The sequence below is a fragment of the Lytechinus pictus genome, chromosome 16 (assembly GCF_037042905.1).
Source record: "Lytechinus pictus isolate F3 Inbred chromosome 16, Lp3.0, whole genome shotgun sequence".
NCBI classification, from domain to species: Eukaryota; Metazoa; Echinodermata; class Echinoidea; order Temnopleuroida; family Toxopneustidae; genus Lytechinus; species Lytechinus pictus.
Window position 1 is genome coordinate 1904165 of NC_087260.1, and position 14615 is coordinate 1918779.

The 14615-nt window shown below is 36.8% G+C and overlaps 1 protein-coding gene across 1 annotated transcript; it reads right to left on the reverse strand.

Moving 5' to 3' along the window:
- Positions 1–1263: 1263 nt before the first annotated feature.
- Positions 1264–11927, reverse strand: LOC129279198 (alpha-(1,3)-fucosyltransferase 7-like). Its single transcript, XM_054915303.2, has 2 exons — positions 11563–11927; positions 1264–4049 (listed from the first exon to the last, which is right to left on the reverse strand). Exons 1-2 carry the CDS (start codon positions 11599–11601, stop codon positions 2721–2723), a joined length of 1368 nt encoding a protein of 455 aa, XP_054771278.2. The 5' UTR covers positions 11602–11927; the 3' UTR covers positions 1264–2720.
- Positions 11928–14615: the final 2688 nt, after the last annotated feature.

A 14615-nucleotide genomic window follows, 5' to 3' on the forward strand; every position in this document is an offset into this window, starting at 1 on the left:
CTCAGTTCAGTTCAGTTGCCCCCGGGGGGTGGGGGACAGGATCAACTTGGTGGTGTTCAGCAATATGACAATATTTTACTTTTAATCCGAACATTGGTATTATAATGCACCATAAACGATTTTACGTCATAGCAACATTTTTTTGGCATACTAAATTTATATGGTGAACTGAAGGGCCTTCTTATTGACTTGTAAAGTGATTTGGTACTGGAAACGATACACCCAGGGTACAAATAAGAGGATAAATGAATAGTATATACATAATTAATCTTAGCAAACGTTAAAAGGTCGCATATTAAAATCCAAGACCAAAGCCATCTTATAATATGATGATGCATAGCGTCTATATAGCGTCATATATCTGTCAGAGACATTCAAAGGCGCATTTTTGAGAAGCCAGCCAGGGTTGCAAGTCTCTCCTCCCGTTATGGGGAATAACGGGTTGACGACTTTACCGGAGGTTTCCCCTACTCTTAATCGAATAGTGCAGTGGGCTCTAAGCAGGGGCCGCGGAACGGTTTTCAAAGTGGGGGGGGGGGGGGGCTGACCATGCAAAAAATCACAATCGTATGGTCATTTTTGCGTATTTGTACACGGTTTTAGAAAAAAAAATTGGGGGAGGGGGCTGAAGCCCCCCCCCCCCCCGCTTCCGTGGCCCCTGCTTATACGTGCAAAGGTGGTGACTCTCCTCTACACGGGGCATCCATTTTAATCCTATCCGAGGAACGGAGTGTTTTATACTGTAACATAGCCTGCATCTATGAAACAGGGGAGAGACGTTTACACACAAAGCACTGGCTTCAGCCATCCGCCCGGGGTGGACTCGAACCCACGATCTTTGGCTCGACAGGCAGACACTTTACCGACTAATATAATATAACACTAATAATCGAATGAATTTATTTTAATGATCATGATCTGACCGTCTACACAGTGGTGGTTCCAGGGGGGGGGGGCGGCACATCCGGCCCTTGCCCTCCCCCCTTTGAGAGACCTATTCAAAATTTATAATGTAAATATGCAATTCTTACACAAGTAAGAACTGTATTTCTGCTTTTTGTATTTCTGTATTTTCTAACTTTTGAAAGTTAGAACTGTATTTCTGCTTGTCAAATTTTCGAGGACGAAATAACCATTTTTTGTGTGAAAACCTTTTTAGTGGTTGTCAAATTGCCCCACCCTTTGAAAAATTCTGGATCCGCCCATATATAGATTATAAATAAGTTAATAACCACCGCGAAAGAGACAAGATCGAAAGTTCGATACTTTTTTCCAACAAAATTTATTCAAGTCCAAAAATTCTCGACGAAAACATGTCGGCTTCATCGAGACATAGTGAATGACAAAAATAGTTAGTTGTATGGACTTCATGGACTTGGAAACGCTTAAGACCACCGCACACAAATATACGATTGGTCTGCGACCCAATTTGGAATAAAACGTAGTAAAACTTGAAGTGAATATTGAGATATTGAATATCTTACTTTAACTTGGGCATTCATGGGATTATTTAAAATCATCGTACAAATGCCCCTGTTCAAATATGTGACTGTACTATAATCAATTTTAGAATAAAAGCGAATTGAATATCTAGTGGTAATGAATTCAGAGCAATCGCACGATTGGCTGCAATTTAAAACTATTTTGGCCTTTACTCCAAAATAAAGGAATGTAATCGCCCCAAATTGTGAGTATTCTTACAGTTCATTTGAGCCTCAAATAAAAGACACATATTCAGAAAATAAGCAAATGCGATTTGTTCCTAAACCGGAAAGTAGATGTATGTGTTGTGGCTGGTGTTTTTGTTGTCACAACACCAACGCCAGACCGTTGCATAAAACTTTTGCCATAAAAAACTATGGAAAATAAACAAAACCTCTGGCAAACAAAATTACGCCATGTGGACCTTTCTTACTTGCTAAATAATCCCCAGTGAACATTTAATTGTTAATATCATTTACCTCAAGAAAGGATCAATTAAAGCCACACTTAACTTTCGAACAGCTTGATGAAACGGCCCATTTCACAAAGAATTACAATTATCGTAACTTTGCCATTATCAATTATGGTAACTACCATGGTGACCCTTGTTGTTTATCGGCTGCTGAGCCCTGTTGTAACTCTTTATGAAACGGGATTCAGATTCAAGCACCGTACTTGAAATCACCCTATGAGCTAGTCGGAGCCACACTGTGGCGTTATTATGTAGAGGAATGACGTTCCATGATATCCTTATGACGTCATGTCACAATGTCACAATGGAAAACATAATGATTACGGAAATAACAATAATACCAATACTAAAGTACAATTTGCCAGTTAGGCGACTACTAATTCTTGAGTTATCATTAAAAAAAATCTTATTAATTTTATCCTAGGTCAAAATATGGATCTCAGTTGCATCATAATAGAAGTTAAGTAAAGTATACCATTCTCTTATTTCCGCGAAGTCAAATTTGACAAAGAAAATTGCCAGGTGGGATATATCCATATTTTGGGTGAAAGTAACTCTGTTTTCGAATGAGTTTTACTCGGAATGGTATGGCATCAGCTGAAAAATTACTCTAGGAAAGGAGTCGATTTGACTCGAAACAGAGTTGATTTCTTTTACGCCATATCGATCCTAGTCAAATATTATGTCGCATTAAAAGAAGAGCCGACGTATAAGGCCACTTGAAAATATTTCGTCTCTATTTTCAAAAGAGACCGTGCTATAGGGGTCATCGCCATATTGACCAGTTTTCAAATTTGAAAAAGTTTCTAGTTTCCTCTCTGCTCATATCGAATACTTTATTGTTTGGTGTTACCCTGCAACCTTTAAACCACGGGGAATCGTTGAGATATTTATAAGCTTTCACATCACGTTTATCCTGGAGATGGGGTAGTGCCTTACAGAAGATTGTAGGTCGCGTTGGGAAGGTGAGGACCACTTCTCCTTTAGTACGCCAGTCATAAAATTTACGATACGCTTCATCGTCTTTGTCGAGACGCTTCAGGAACGCTACAAAGTTGCCAACTGAGTCGTAGTCGCTGAAGTGAATGTAGGAGTTAGGAGGTGCCACTGCCTCGTAAGATTCTTTCTTGGAACCAAGCACAATTGGCACCGTGCCATAAGACAGCGACTGCAGCCAAAACTTCTCGGTGATGTAGTCTTTGCACTCTGAATTGGGAATAGCGAAATAAAACTTATAGCGCGCCATGAGTTTGTTGCATTCGTCAGATCGTCTTGGGAGACACTCTTTCCGACCGCAGAGTCCGTAGTCCTCAAGCGGGAGAACGTCTCGCATGCGCTTGATGAATTCAACACGTGGCCAGAATCCATGGCAGTTGCTTGACATCCACGATACCATTCCTTCCTTGCCCAGGAGTGGATCCGGGAGCCGACGTGTCTCCAAAGCTTGTTTGGAGCTCACATTAAGAGCTTCTGTTGACTCATCAAACGACCGGTAGTAACCAAAAGGAACCACGATGTCCGAATCTAAATCATAGGTCATTAAGAGATGATATTTAAGACGCATCACATCGAAATCTCGCGTCCACTTCAGGACACGCAATGGCGTTTCAGTGCTGAAGTATATCCACGTCTGACCTGGACTGGGCTCCCACTCCATCAGCCTCTTGAGTTGTTCTCTTCCTTCGCCTCGGAATTCGGTGGGAACCAGTCCAAAGACGATGACATCTTTCCCCTCAAGGTAGTCCACATTACCCCCTCTGGTGAGGACGATGTCGCAGTCATATCCCTCAGAAACACAATCGACATCTGCAGCGTCCAGGGGTTGATTACTCCTTTGAAATAGGTCCATATATCTATGCAGTTCCGGGATGTGGCGCATTTCTCTGTCGCTGCCAAATATGTGCACATGTTTCACACAACCCGCTTTGGCAAACAGAGACTGGGAGACCGACTCCTCACCCTCGACAGGATCATTTTCAGATAGTGACATCTCGGCTTTTCTGTGACCGTAGTTACGCTGGGACGTAATCCTCCATCCTGCTAATATTCCGATGAAAGTCAAGATACCCAGGGCAATCGCCAGGATCAGAGATTTCTGAAAAAAGACGGAGAATACAATTTTGTAATCGCTATTTTCTATAAAAATGAGCCTCTTGATTTACATGGTCCTTGGAAGCGGGGTGCTAGACAAAGTGTTTTCAACAAAAAGGCATTTCCTCCTTCAAATCGTTCCCAGGCCCCTGGGTTGTTAACTGCTCAAACCAAACAGATGCCAAAACTCCTTGTGTAATCTTAATCTATTAATAGTAAACCTCCGTTTCACATAGAACAAGACCTCTGAAAGACCATGAAACGTGCTTGAACTTTAAAAGATCTCTGATCGTCTCCGACGATTCCTGATTAATACTGATTATTTAGCAGTACAGTGATCTTCTGAGTGTCCGTTGGCTCCGCAACTTGATAAAAAAGTTTTTAAGTTTTCTTTATTTCATTTCGACTCAACATATTACACAAAATATGGAATAATAACCATACAAATCCATACAAGGGAATATACTTTGTAATCAATATGACCACACAAAGGAAATAGATAAATATTTTCGGTAAGCAATAAGCCAAAATTATTATCATACAATTATGATAATACAAAGAGAGTAAAACAGATGTTCATAACACTCTTTCAGTCATGTGCCAGTGGCTTATAAAGGAACTTTAAAGGTCTTGTTAGTTTTTCCATGATCCTTCGACTGTCTCTCATTCGTCTTTTTTTATATGGAGGAGAAGGGGCAATAAAAGACTTCTGAGAGATCCTTGTAAGATCATTGAAAAGCCTAGATAAATTCGCCGTAGGTAATTTGCCGAAAGTCTTTGTTGTATAAAAGGTATCTGATGAAGGATCATTGAAATACGTAAAATACCATTGACAGTCATTGTCAGACTGTGTGACTAGTCGTAGCATATTAGTCAGACATTCAGTTTCCTCGTATCGGGGGTCTTGGTAAGTTCTTTAAGTGGTCTCTGCAAGTATTTAAGAGATATTGAAAGATCTTTCAATGATTTTGAAGATCTCTGGCAGTGTACGTCAGATGGACTTACGTTGATCTCTCACTAGTCTGATAGCTCTGTTCAATGTCCTCAGGTTATCCTTCTGGAAATTTTTGTTTAGTCTTTCAAAGGTATTTCAGGGGGTTTCAGAGATGTCAGAGCCGTTCCACAGAAACCAGACATTTCAGTGAAGTTCGGTCTTTCAATGGCCATTCAGTATTAGAAAAAATGTTCAAATTAAAACCCTTTTTGTCTCATAATTTGTAACCATCGAGACAAACGGTTTCCGAAAAGTTCTTTACGTGCAACAAACCAAATGATTTCAAAGAACCTACAAATGTTAGGTTCCAAAGTTGCTGTTTAATGGTATTTGTTCCGTTGGCATGACAAGACCCTGAATGGTCAATGTTAGCCCGTTATAGATTTTAAGCAATAAGCAGTGTACAAAGAACAAGAAATGTTACAGTATTCAATCTAAAAGAAAATATTAGGCATACATCCAAGTGCTGAAAGCCTCTGTATGCATCCTTGTGAATGACGTTGCTAATTAAGTTTTTTTAATAACTCTTTATTAATAATAATAACGCAGATCTTGTATAGCGCACATCGCATTATGTCATAACGTCCCTATGCGCTTCCAAAGTACTTGTATATTATTAAACTGGCCTTAATTAGCCCCCCAACTTTTTACAGCGCGGTGGTTTTTCAAGGAATAAATTCCTGCCATTCACCTAACCTTGGTTGAGCAGCGCAATATGGATGAATTTCTAGCTGAAGGAAACTCCGCCATGGCTTGGATTCGAACCCACGACCCTCTGTTTGAAAGTCAGAAGGCTAATCAACTGGGCCACAACGCTCCACACAAATCTTTACATAATCCCACCTTGCTTTTGGCTCTTCGAAAATGTGGATAAATTATCTTCCACCCCGATCCCTCATTGGAAAATGTCGAATCCGCCAACTTAGAAAGAAACACTGTGGAATAATTTCTTGCGATAAAGTAAGATGAGATACGTGTGGTATTTTTTTAAATTTGTATTTACCATGTTGTTCAGGATTAATTTCTTGAATGCACCGAGCGCTGATATAATGAAGCGACAACTCGAGGCAAAACGGGGCAATAAAAGTTTATCTTTTTTATCCTAGACAAAATGCGCCACATAATTCCAATTGTTATTTTATTATATCAAATTGCAGAGCTATTTGAAGGTTGAGGGTGGGGTATGAAGCATTATTTAAGAAAAATACAACTATTTTGTGAGATTTTGTGAAAATTTGCGTTGGTGCTATATTATCTTACCTACCGTGCATATTCGGCTAAATCGCCATTGTTATGTCATTGTCAGACCGGCGATACCTGACCAACACTGTAACGCTATTTTCAATGACAGAAAACCGTTGGGTTTTCTTATTGTGACTGCAGCATTTGTGAGGTGAGCCCCTTATTTGTTTATCAGCCTATACTGTGTATGTTTTGTGAATTACACTCCACAACATAGGAGTACCAGAATGCCTTCTTTTCTTTTAATGTTTGTCTTTCTGTTAACCACAATGAGTGATTTGTAGGGGAAAGTTGTTCAGTCATACATTCTTGCAAACTACAATCGTATCACATGGGACTATGATCTATTTGAGATGGATGGGGGAGGGGGGGGGGGGTCGCACTACGAGTGCGTCAGTGGAGTGCATGTGCAAGTTCTGATACTGATTGCCCCCCCCCCCCCCAATTTCCGTCGAGGGGCGAATGGCCAAGCAAGTTTTAAGTTTATTTTATTGATTTCAAATCCAAACATAAAGGATTACAATCAAAATAAAATGCACATTACTTTTCCTTACAAATTATCGAACATACTTACAATGATAATTTAACATTTCTAACCAAATATAGAGTCACAAATTAAACGAAACGAAAACCAAAGGAAAAACATGACAAAACAAATCAAATGCAGGAAAAAAATCCAACTATATGCTATCAGAAACTGATTCATCAGGGCATAATTATTCCTACCAAAACAATAAATCATCAGGTACTAATACGTCGTTCTAATTTATCAACTGCAAAATGATATGATTTGTCAAATATTTGTTATTGCTTTAATTTAGAAATAGACAGACAATGAGAGAGAGAGAGAGAGAAGAGAGGGTGAGGGGGCAGAGGAAGAGAGGGAGAGAGTGTGTAATGAAATCCTTATTTTTTTCAAAATAGGCCTATTAAGATACCACTTTGTCACATATATTTCTTTATGATTTATTTTCATTGAAGTGAACTTAATTATTGGTTAGATCCAGTGGCGTACCTAGGATTTTCCACAGGGGGGCAAGCAAAAAAAAAGGTCTTCAATCACTAATAAAGGATTTCGTACCAGAAAAAAAATTGACAAGCAAAAACAAAAAAAAAGGTCTTCAAGCTCGTCAGGGAGGGGGAGGGGGCAATAAAGGTCTTCAATCTCGTCAGGGGGGGGGGGCAGGGATACGTCCTTTGCATGGGTTGTGGTTCGTCAGGGGGGGGGGGCAGACTGCCTCCCCCCCCCCGTAGGTACGCTAGTGGTTAGATCTATTTTTCAGAACACTTAAATACGTTATATCGTGTCTCACTAACAATTTTCCTGCATATACCTATAGTCCAGTCAATCTAGCCAGAATAGGGGGGTAACCCACCACTAATTGCAACACGAGATATTCCACTGAAATGCTTTCCAGGAAGGTCCCCTAAACAACATACTAAAAGTCCCAAGAAATCCAAGCAGTGGAAATTTATGAAATTTGCATATTATGCAAATCAGCCATGAAAAATTAGAAAAAGAAGGGAAATAATCCAAAGATTACAAATTAAATGTCCATTAAATGTACAATTTTATCATGAAAATGTATATAAAACAAGAAATAAACAGGTACAAATTATTTTGACTGGGATCGCGATACTGACCAAAGATAGAATAACTGACTAGTAGTCCAGTCAATATAGGGTTTGACCCACCACTAATTGCAACACGAGATATTCCACTGCAATGCTTTCAAGGAAGGTCCCCTAAACAACATACTAAAAGTCCCAAGAAATCCAAGCAGTGGAAATTTATGAAATTTGCATATTATGCAAATTAGCCTTAAAAATCTAGAAAAAATAAGGAACATAGCCCAAAGATTACAAATTGAGTGTCCAAAACAATTTAATTTGAATGGAAATTCATGATAAATAACTGAATTTAATGTTTTTAATCAAGAGTGCAAAAATTTCTACCTCATTTGCATATTATGCATATAAGCATCCTTATATAGAAAAAATGTCAAGATATTGTGATTTTTCTCATATAGACTGCTTGAAAACGTTTCATTAATGTTGACATATGCTACTATATCACTAAGCATGATAATTCATCTCAATGCCTGAAAATTAATTTGCATATTATGCAAATTAGCCATTAAAAAAAATAGAAAATGAGGAAATCAAGCAAAAGATTACAAATTAAATGTCCACAGCAAGTAATTTTGAACAAAAGTTCATGATGAATAAATAAGTTCAATATCTTTATTCAAAAAAGCTAGCAAATCTGCCTCATTTGCATATTATGCAAATAAGTATCCTTATATGGAAAATGTCAAGAAATTTTGATTTTTATCACATTGACTGCAGTGAAAACATTTCAGTTTTTTCAAATTAATATGCTGCTATCACTAAGCATTCAAATCTATCCTAATATGATTTATATTCAAGGAAAAATACTGGAAATATGTTCTTCGCTTCCTAAGCCGCGTTGTTACTCTGACAAGATGATGGGATTGGCAAGAACAAAGCACAGTATTTGAATTGGTGTGTAGTTTGTTAGAGTTGACAACCCTTTCTTATATGGATGGGAACGACTCAGACTTTCTTGAAATTTCACCGTATAATCATGATAAAGGGAGGAAAAGCAAACTTATGGCAGGTAGGATCTGATAGGTAGGATCTGGTGAGTAGTCTCATTAAGAAATGTAGCAGAGATTCCGTCTAGCCTAGTAGCTTCATGCAGGTTTTTTTCTTTAACAATTTCTTCAGTAGTCTGGCTACACCTGCTTGACTAAACAATACGTTATCTGCATGGCCATATCTGGGTCAGGACTGGGTCCCAGGACTTGTAGATCAGCGTCATCATTATCATGATCAGTGGTGAATACTAAGACTAAAAATATTTGCCTTCCTTTAATAATGATATTCCAATGTAGTCATAGCTATTGATATTAAGGGCTCCCAACATGCTAATTGTTACAGCCTGGATCATTGTCAATCCGGTCAACAAATTATGTATTGTATGCTTGTCTACAAACCCTCTTATGGTCCTCTTTAATGCATTGTAGCAATTCTTAGCTTTACCTTACTGATGCTTTTGGAGCTCTAAAATGTGCAAGCCTTCCTAGCCTTTCTCTAAAACTCTTGACATCTTCCGACACAACTTATGTCCATTGTCTCATTGAGGCAACTTGTGTCGGAAGAAGACATGGTCAACGGTGTGTTCTTGTTAAAGTCCTCGTGATTGGCATTCAGTCTCCTATGCTCGACTTGTCGGATTTCAGTACAGAGAGTTGTATGATTGTCCAAAGTACATCTGCATGACACTATTAAAGTCAGCATTCCTCCAGAAGAACATCCTTAGTCGCGTACCATAATTACTAAAAGGTTTATTCCTCTGGATAACATCACAGTATACCCATGAGTAACACATTGTGGCAAATAAATCCTGGAAGTGGTACACACTGTCTAATCAATGTTGGATGGTATTTGATGGTGATGTTAAGGGTGTTCCATTACGTTGTGTCCTCTTGTTGGAAAGGCAATAATCTGGCTTAGTCCTCCTTCTGGTTTGTTCATTGTCTCACTGAGGAATTTCCGTTTACCATAGATATCAGGAAATTAATATTATTTGCATACGACTTACTTACAAACTATAGCTTTAATATTTGGAGACGGTTGCCATAGGAGATTTATCAAAGAGGAAAGAACAGAAAATGGATGCTTCATCATGAAGCAGCAACTGGATTCAGCAAGAACGTCTAATCACGATTCCTGTATCTGAGAAAGATGCCTATAGCCTTCATCATGAATTTATGAATGGCTTTCATGTCACTCGTATAGGAAAATGCCCATTGTTACTCTTATTAAGCATGCCCAGAGATCTTGTGATCCAAGCAAGTTCTCATATTCACCACCAAGACAAGTGATGATGATGATGACGGGTTCTTGTAAAGCGCCGGTATCCGCCTCAGCTGGGCGCTCATGGCGCTTGCTCAAAAATAGGAAATATCTCACAAATTTCAATGTCTTCAAACAGTGGAGGTTATAAATATTTAAGAAAACACACTGGTGATGCATCCCTCAAAAATTGCAAGTAGATTATCTATTCAAATTGGAATATGGCAATACCTTACATATGTTAGATACTTTTCTTTGCATAATATGCAAATTACACTACAGACACTAAGCTGAATACAAATGTATTCAACGTCCTTAGTGATAGCAGCATGTAAATTTCAACATAAATGAAATTTTCAAGCAGTTAATGAGAGAAAATAACAATACCTTGACATTTTTCCATATAAGGATGCTTATTAGCATATTATGCAAATGAGGTAGATTTTTTTGCACTTTTGACAAAAAACATTGAATACAGTCATTTATAATGAATTTTCACTCAAATTAAATTGTTTTGGACACTCAATTTGTAATCTTTGGGCTATGTTCCTTATTTTTTCTAGATTTTTAAGGCTAATTTGCATAATATGCAAATTTCATAAATTTCCACTGCTTGGATTTCTTGGGACTTTTAGTATGTTGTTTAGGGGACCTTCCTTGAAAGCATTGCAGTGGAATATCTCGTGTTGCAATTAGTGGTGGGTCAAACCCTATATTGACTGGACTACTAGTCAGTTATTCTATCTTTGGTCAGTATCGCGATCCCAGTCAAAATAATTTGTACCTGTTTATTTCTTGTTTTATATACATTTTCATGATAAAATTGTATCTGTTATTACTCTATTCTATCATTAATTTTGTATTGATTTTTAATGGAATTGAATAAAACATTAATTGTTCATTTTTTTATATTATATTCAATTGTTTTCATTTCTGTATATTATATTTTTTGTGTTTTGCTATACATTGTAACTTTTGCTAAATTTTGGAATGAAAAAGAATAAATGCGATCGATCAACTGAATTTAATTGAAAAATTGAATATAAAAATCACTAAATACATCCGATTGAACATGCACGTCATTATTTCAACTCATACACACTCTAACGGTTAATTGCCATTATGTTAATAATTTGGAAGTGTCTGGCACTTTTATTTTTTTTATTTTTTTTTTTGGGGGGGGGGGGGGAGTTACACAAACTTTGAAAAGGTCTATTACGCGGGTAAAAAATGTTTATTCAAGTTCGAGAAACCTCCTTAGATTTTTTTTACTAATTAGCATTCTTCTTACTTTCGAATTTGGTCAACACTTGTAAGTCTATCTACTTCAACCGTATAATATGGCAGAAAGTATTTTGGTAATCAATATTGAAGATGAAAAGTGATTGGTTTTACTTACCTTAATTCGAACGACGGTCATGTTGCTTTCGCTCATCATAGCTCACGTGACATCAGTCCATTAGTCTCATATCTGTGATATATCGTACTGTAATAATCTTTCAGTTTTCAACAGGAATATTTCGATAGCCGCTTAGAGCAATAAATAGACCACGTAGAGAGAAAGTGGATTATAATAGGTTGATAATAAGTGCTATCTAGACCAAGCCCTCTACTTGCCGGACTATGCATTCGTTGGCCAAAATGTTTGACTACGTATACAAAATGGTGTTTACTTTTCGTGTTACTGTTAGGTCAGTAAGGAAACAAACAGAGGGCTGGATTGTAGTCTGCTGTACAAACCCCTTCACTCGAGTCTGGATGTGCAGCCTATAATGCTTTGTGTACGACGGCGATCCTGTCGCTCATATTATTAACTGTTCAAATAGGCAGGAAATTGAGGTCTTCAGTGTGCTTTATCATCCTCCTTTACAAAATGGGAATGATGCATATAGACCGTTCTTGTGTAGACTTTCACGCTGATTCCCAATATGTCAGTCTTAATGACCCCATTTAACAGATTATGGTCATTCTGGCCACTTTTTGGCCCCCAAGTGACCAATACCATCTGTTCAATACTTCAATTTATCAACAACAAAAAATATATATATATAAAATAAAATATTTAGGACCACACAGTGACCAAAGGGGCCACAGAAGACAGTCACAAGAAATTTGGCACAAATTTTACTCAAGGTGAGCCTTTAATATTTCCCACCAAAAGGGATTGAACGCATTTCATCATATTCGTAGACCTACAATTGCTGCTCAGTCATGTTTATTTCAAAATTCACACATTGGATAAACGGTCAAAGTAGCCAAAATGGTCACATTTTGATTATGTACTGTTAGTAATATCATATTGAATTAAATGATTTGTCACTGATTATGATTGATAAACAAATCTTACAAAAATACACAGCAACAACATTTGAATACTTTTGATACATGCAATTGTCATTGCTAACTGTATAGGGACCAAAAGTGACCAAAAATGACCACTAAATAGTCATTAAGACTGATATATTTGAAATCATTTGATTCAGAAAGTTTTTGTAATATGTCATATCTGACATTAAATGATGCTAATAATATCTCATTCCTGAATTTGTTTCCATGAATATTTACAAAATGGTCAATGTGCCTAAAATCATGAAAATGACCAAAGTGCATGGTCAAACAACCTTATGTATACTTGATGTGAAGGTTTTTATCACATTTATTAAACTCTTGATTATTGGTGTAGTAGCTCACGCTGATAATAATATTATGCAGCATTTTAGCCCTTTTTAAATCAAATAATGTGTGGTCACTAGACATTATTGAGGAAAAGTGATCAAACTGACCACAAGATCCAATAGTTCGGCCAATAACACTGGTTTATATGGAATCATTGCATTGATTTTCACCCAAAAGCTTTCAAACTTCCCCATTTAACAATAATTGATGCTAGTATTAAAACAATCCTGAATTGTCCCTTCATGTTCGATACAGGCTGATTTAGTATACACATTGGGCAGGGGACAATGTGGCCAAATGACCAAGGTGGTTAAAATATTTTGGGGACACTCAATTTAAAGGATTAATACACCAGTGTTAGGTGTCACAGCACACCCTTAAAGGCCAAGTCCACCACAGAAAAAAGTTGTGTTGAAATAACAGAGAAAAATCAGACAAGCATAATGCTGAAAATTTCATCAAAATCAGATGTAAAATAAGAAAGTTATGACATTTTTAAATTTCGCTTATTTTTCACAAAATAGTTATATGCACAATTTACCCACATGCATATGAGAGAATTGATGATGTCCCTCACTCACTATTTCTTTTGTTTTTTATTGTTTGAATTATACAATAATTCAATTTTTACAGATTTGACAATAGTGACCAACTTGACTGAACCATATAATGTTTAGCAATGGTAACTCCACATGTTCAGTGAGAAATAAAACTGTATTTCACAGGACAGTGAGGAGAAAATTAAAATATTTCATATTTCAAATAATAAGATGCAAAAGAAAAAGTGAGTGAGTGATGTCATCAGTTCCCTCATTTGCATACCGACCAGGATGTGCATATAACTATTATGTGAAATCAAGCGAAACTTAAAAATGTCATAACTTTCTTATTTTACATCCGATTTTGATGAAATTTTCAGTGTTATACTCGTTGGATTTTTCTCTTTTTAATCAAATCAACTTTTTGTTGGGGTGGACTTGTCCTTTAACGATTATAGTAACATTTAATTAAAGTATTTTTTCAATTTTTTCAATTCAATTTTATTTCAATCATAAAATAAATACAAAGTAACATGCAACAATTGAGATTTAATCTAATGAATGAAATTCGAGACTAATATGAAAGTTAAAAAAAATTGTAAGTCATAGTCCCCCAAAACAGGGAAAAGAAACACATGTTACGATATAATACAAACACACACACACACACACCTACACCCGGACACGCATGATACATAGGTACTTAAAATAGAGTTACAAGGAATAGGAAGAGACGAGTTGTCAATAAAAACCTTAAAAGATGACAATGTAGTGCATGACATAAAATTATTAGGTAGATTGTTCCATATACGGGGACCGTTGTGTCTAAAAGAGTTGAGTAAGGACTGAGACGAAACCTTTGGATAATGGTATTTTATACATGAGCAGGTATTATGAGAATGGATAGATTTATTAAGAGTAAACATTTGACAATTTATTTTAGGTGCAATACTATTATTATTACATATGAAACATCATTATGGCAATTTCATTCATTTTACCATTTTTTTTTTGGTACAGTGCTTCAGAAACCTCACATTGGCATGATTGATGAGCAGCAAATTTACCCTTTATTCTTTTGAAGACGTACTGGGTAATAAAACACATTCTATATGAGATTAGTCTCTGTGCCGATTTTTTGTCACTCTTCAACAATTTAGGGCAAGATTTCCACTTAAAACTTTAACAATCATGCTAAAGTGAGGTTTGTGAAACATTATACAAAATGGCAAAATTA

What these genes read in the sequence shown, in the direction of transcription:
- LOC129279198 (XM_054915303.2), bottom strand. Translation starts at nt 11,601, where the DNA reads ATGATGAGCGAAAGCAACATGACCGTCGTTCGAATTAAG. An exon ending in TGACCGTCGTTCGAATTAAG is followed by an intron (nt 4,050 to 11,562) that starts GTAAGTAAAACC and finishes GTCTTTTTTCAG; the next exon opens with AAATCTCTGATCCTGGCGAT.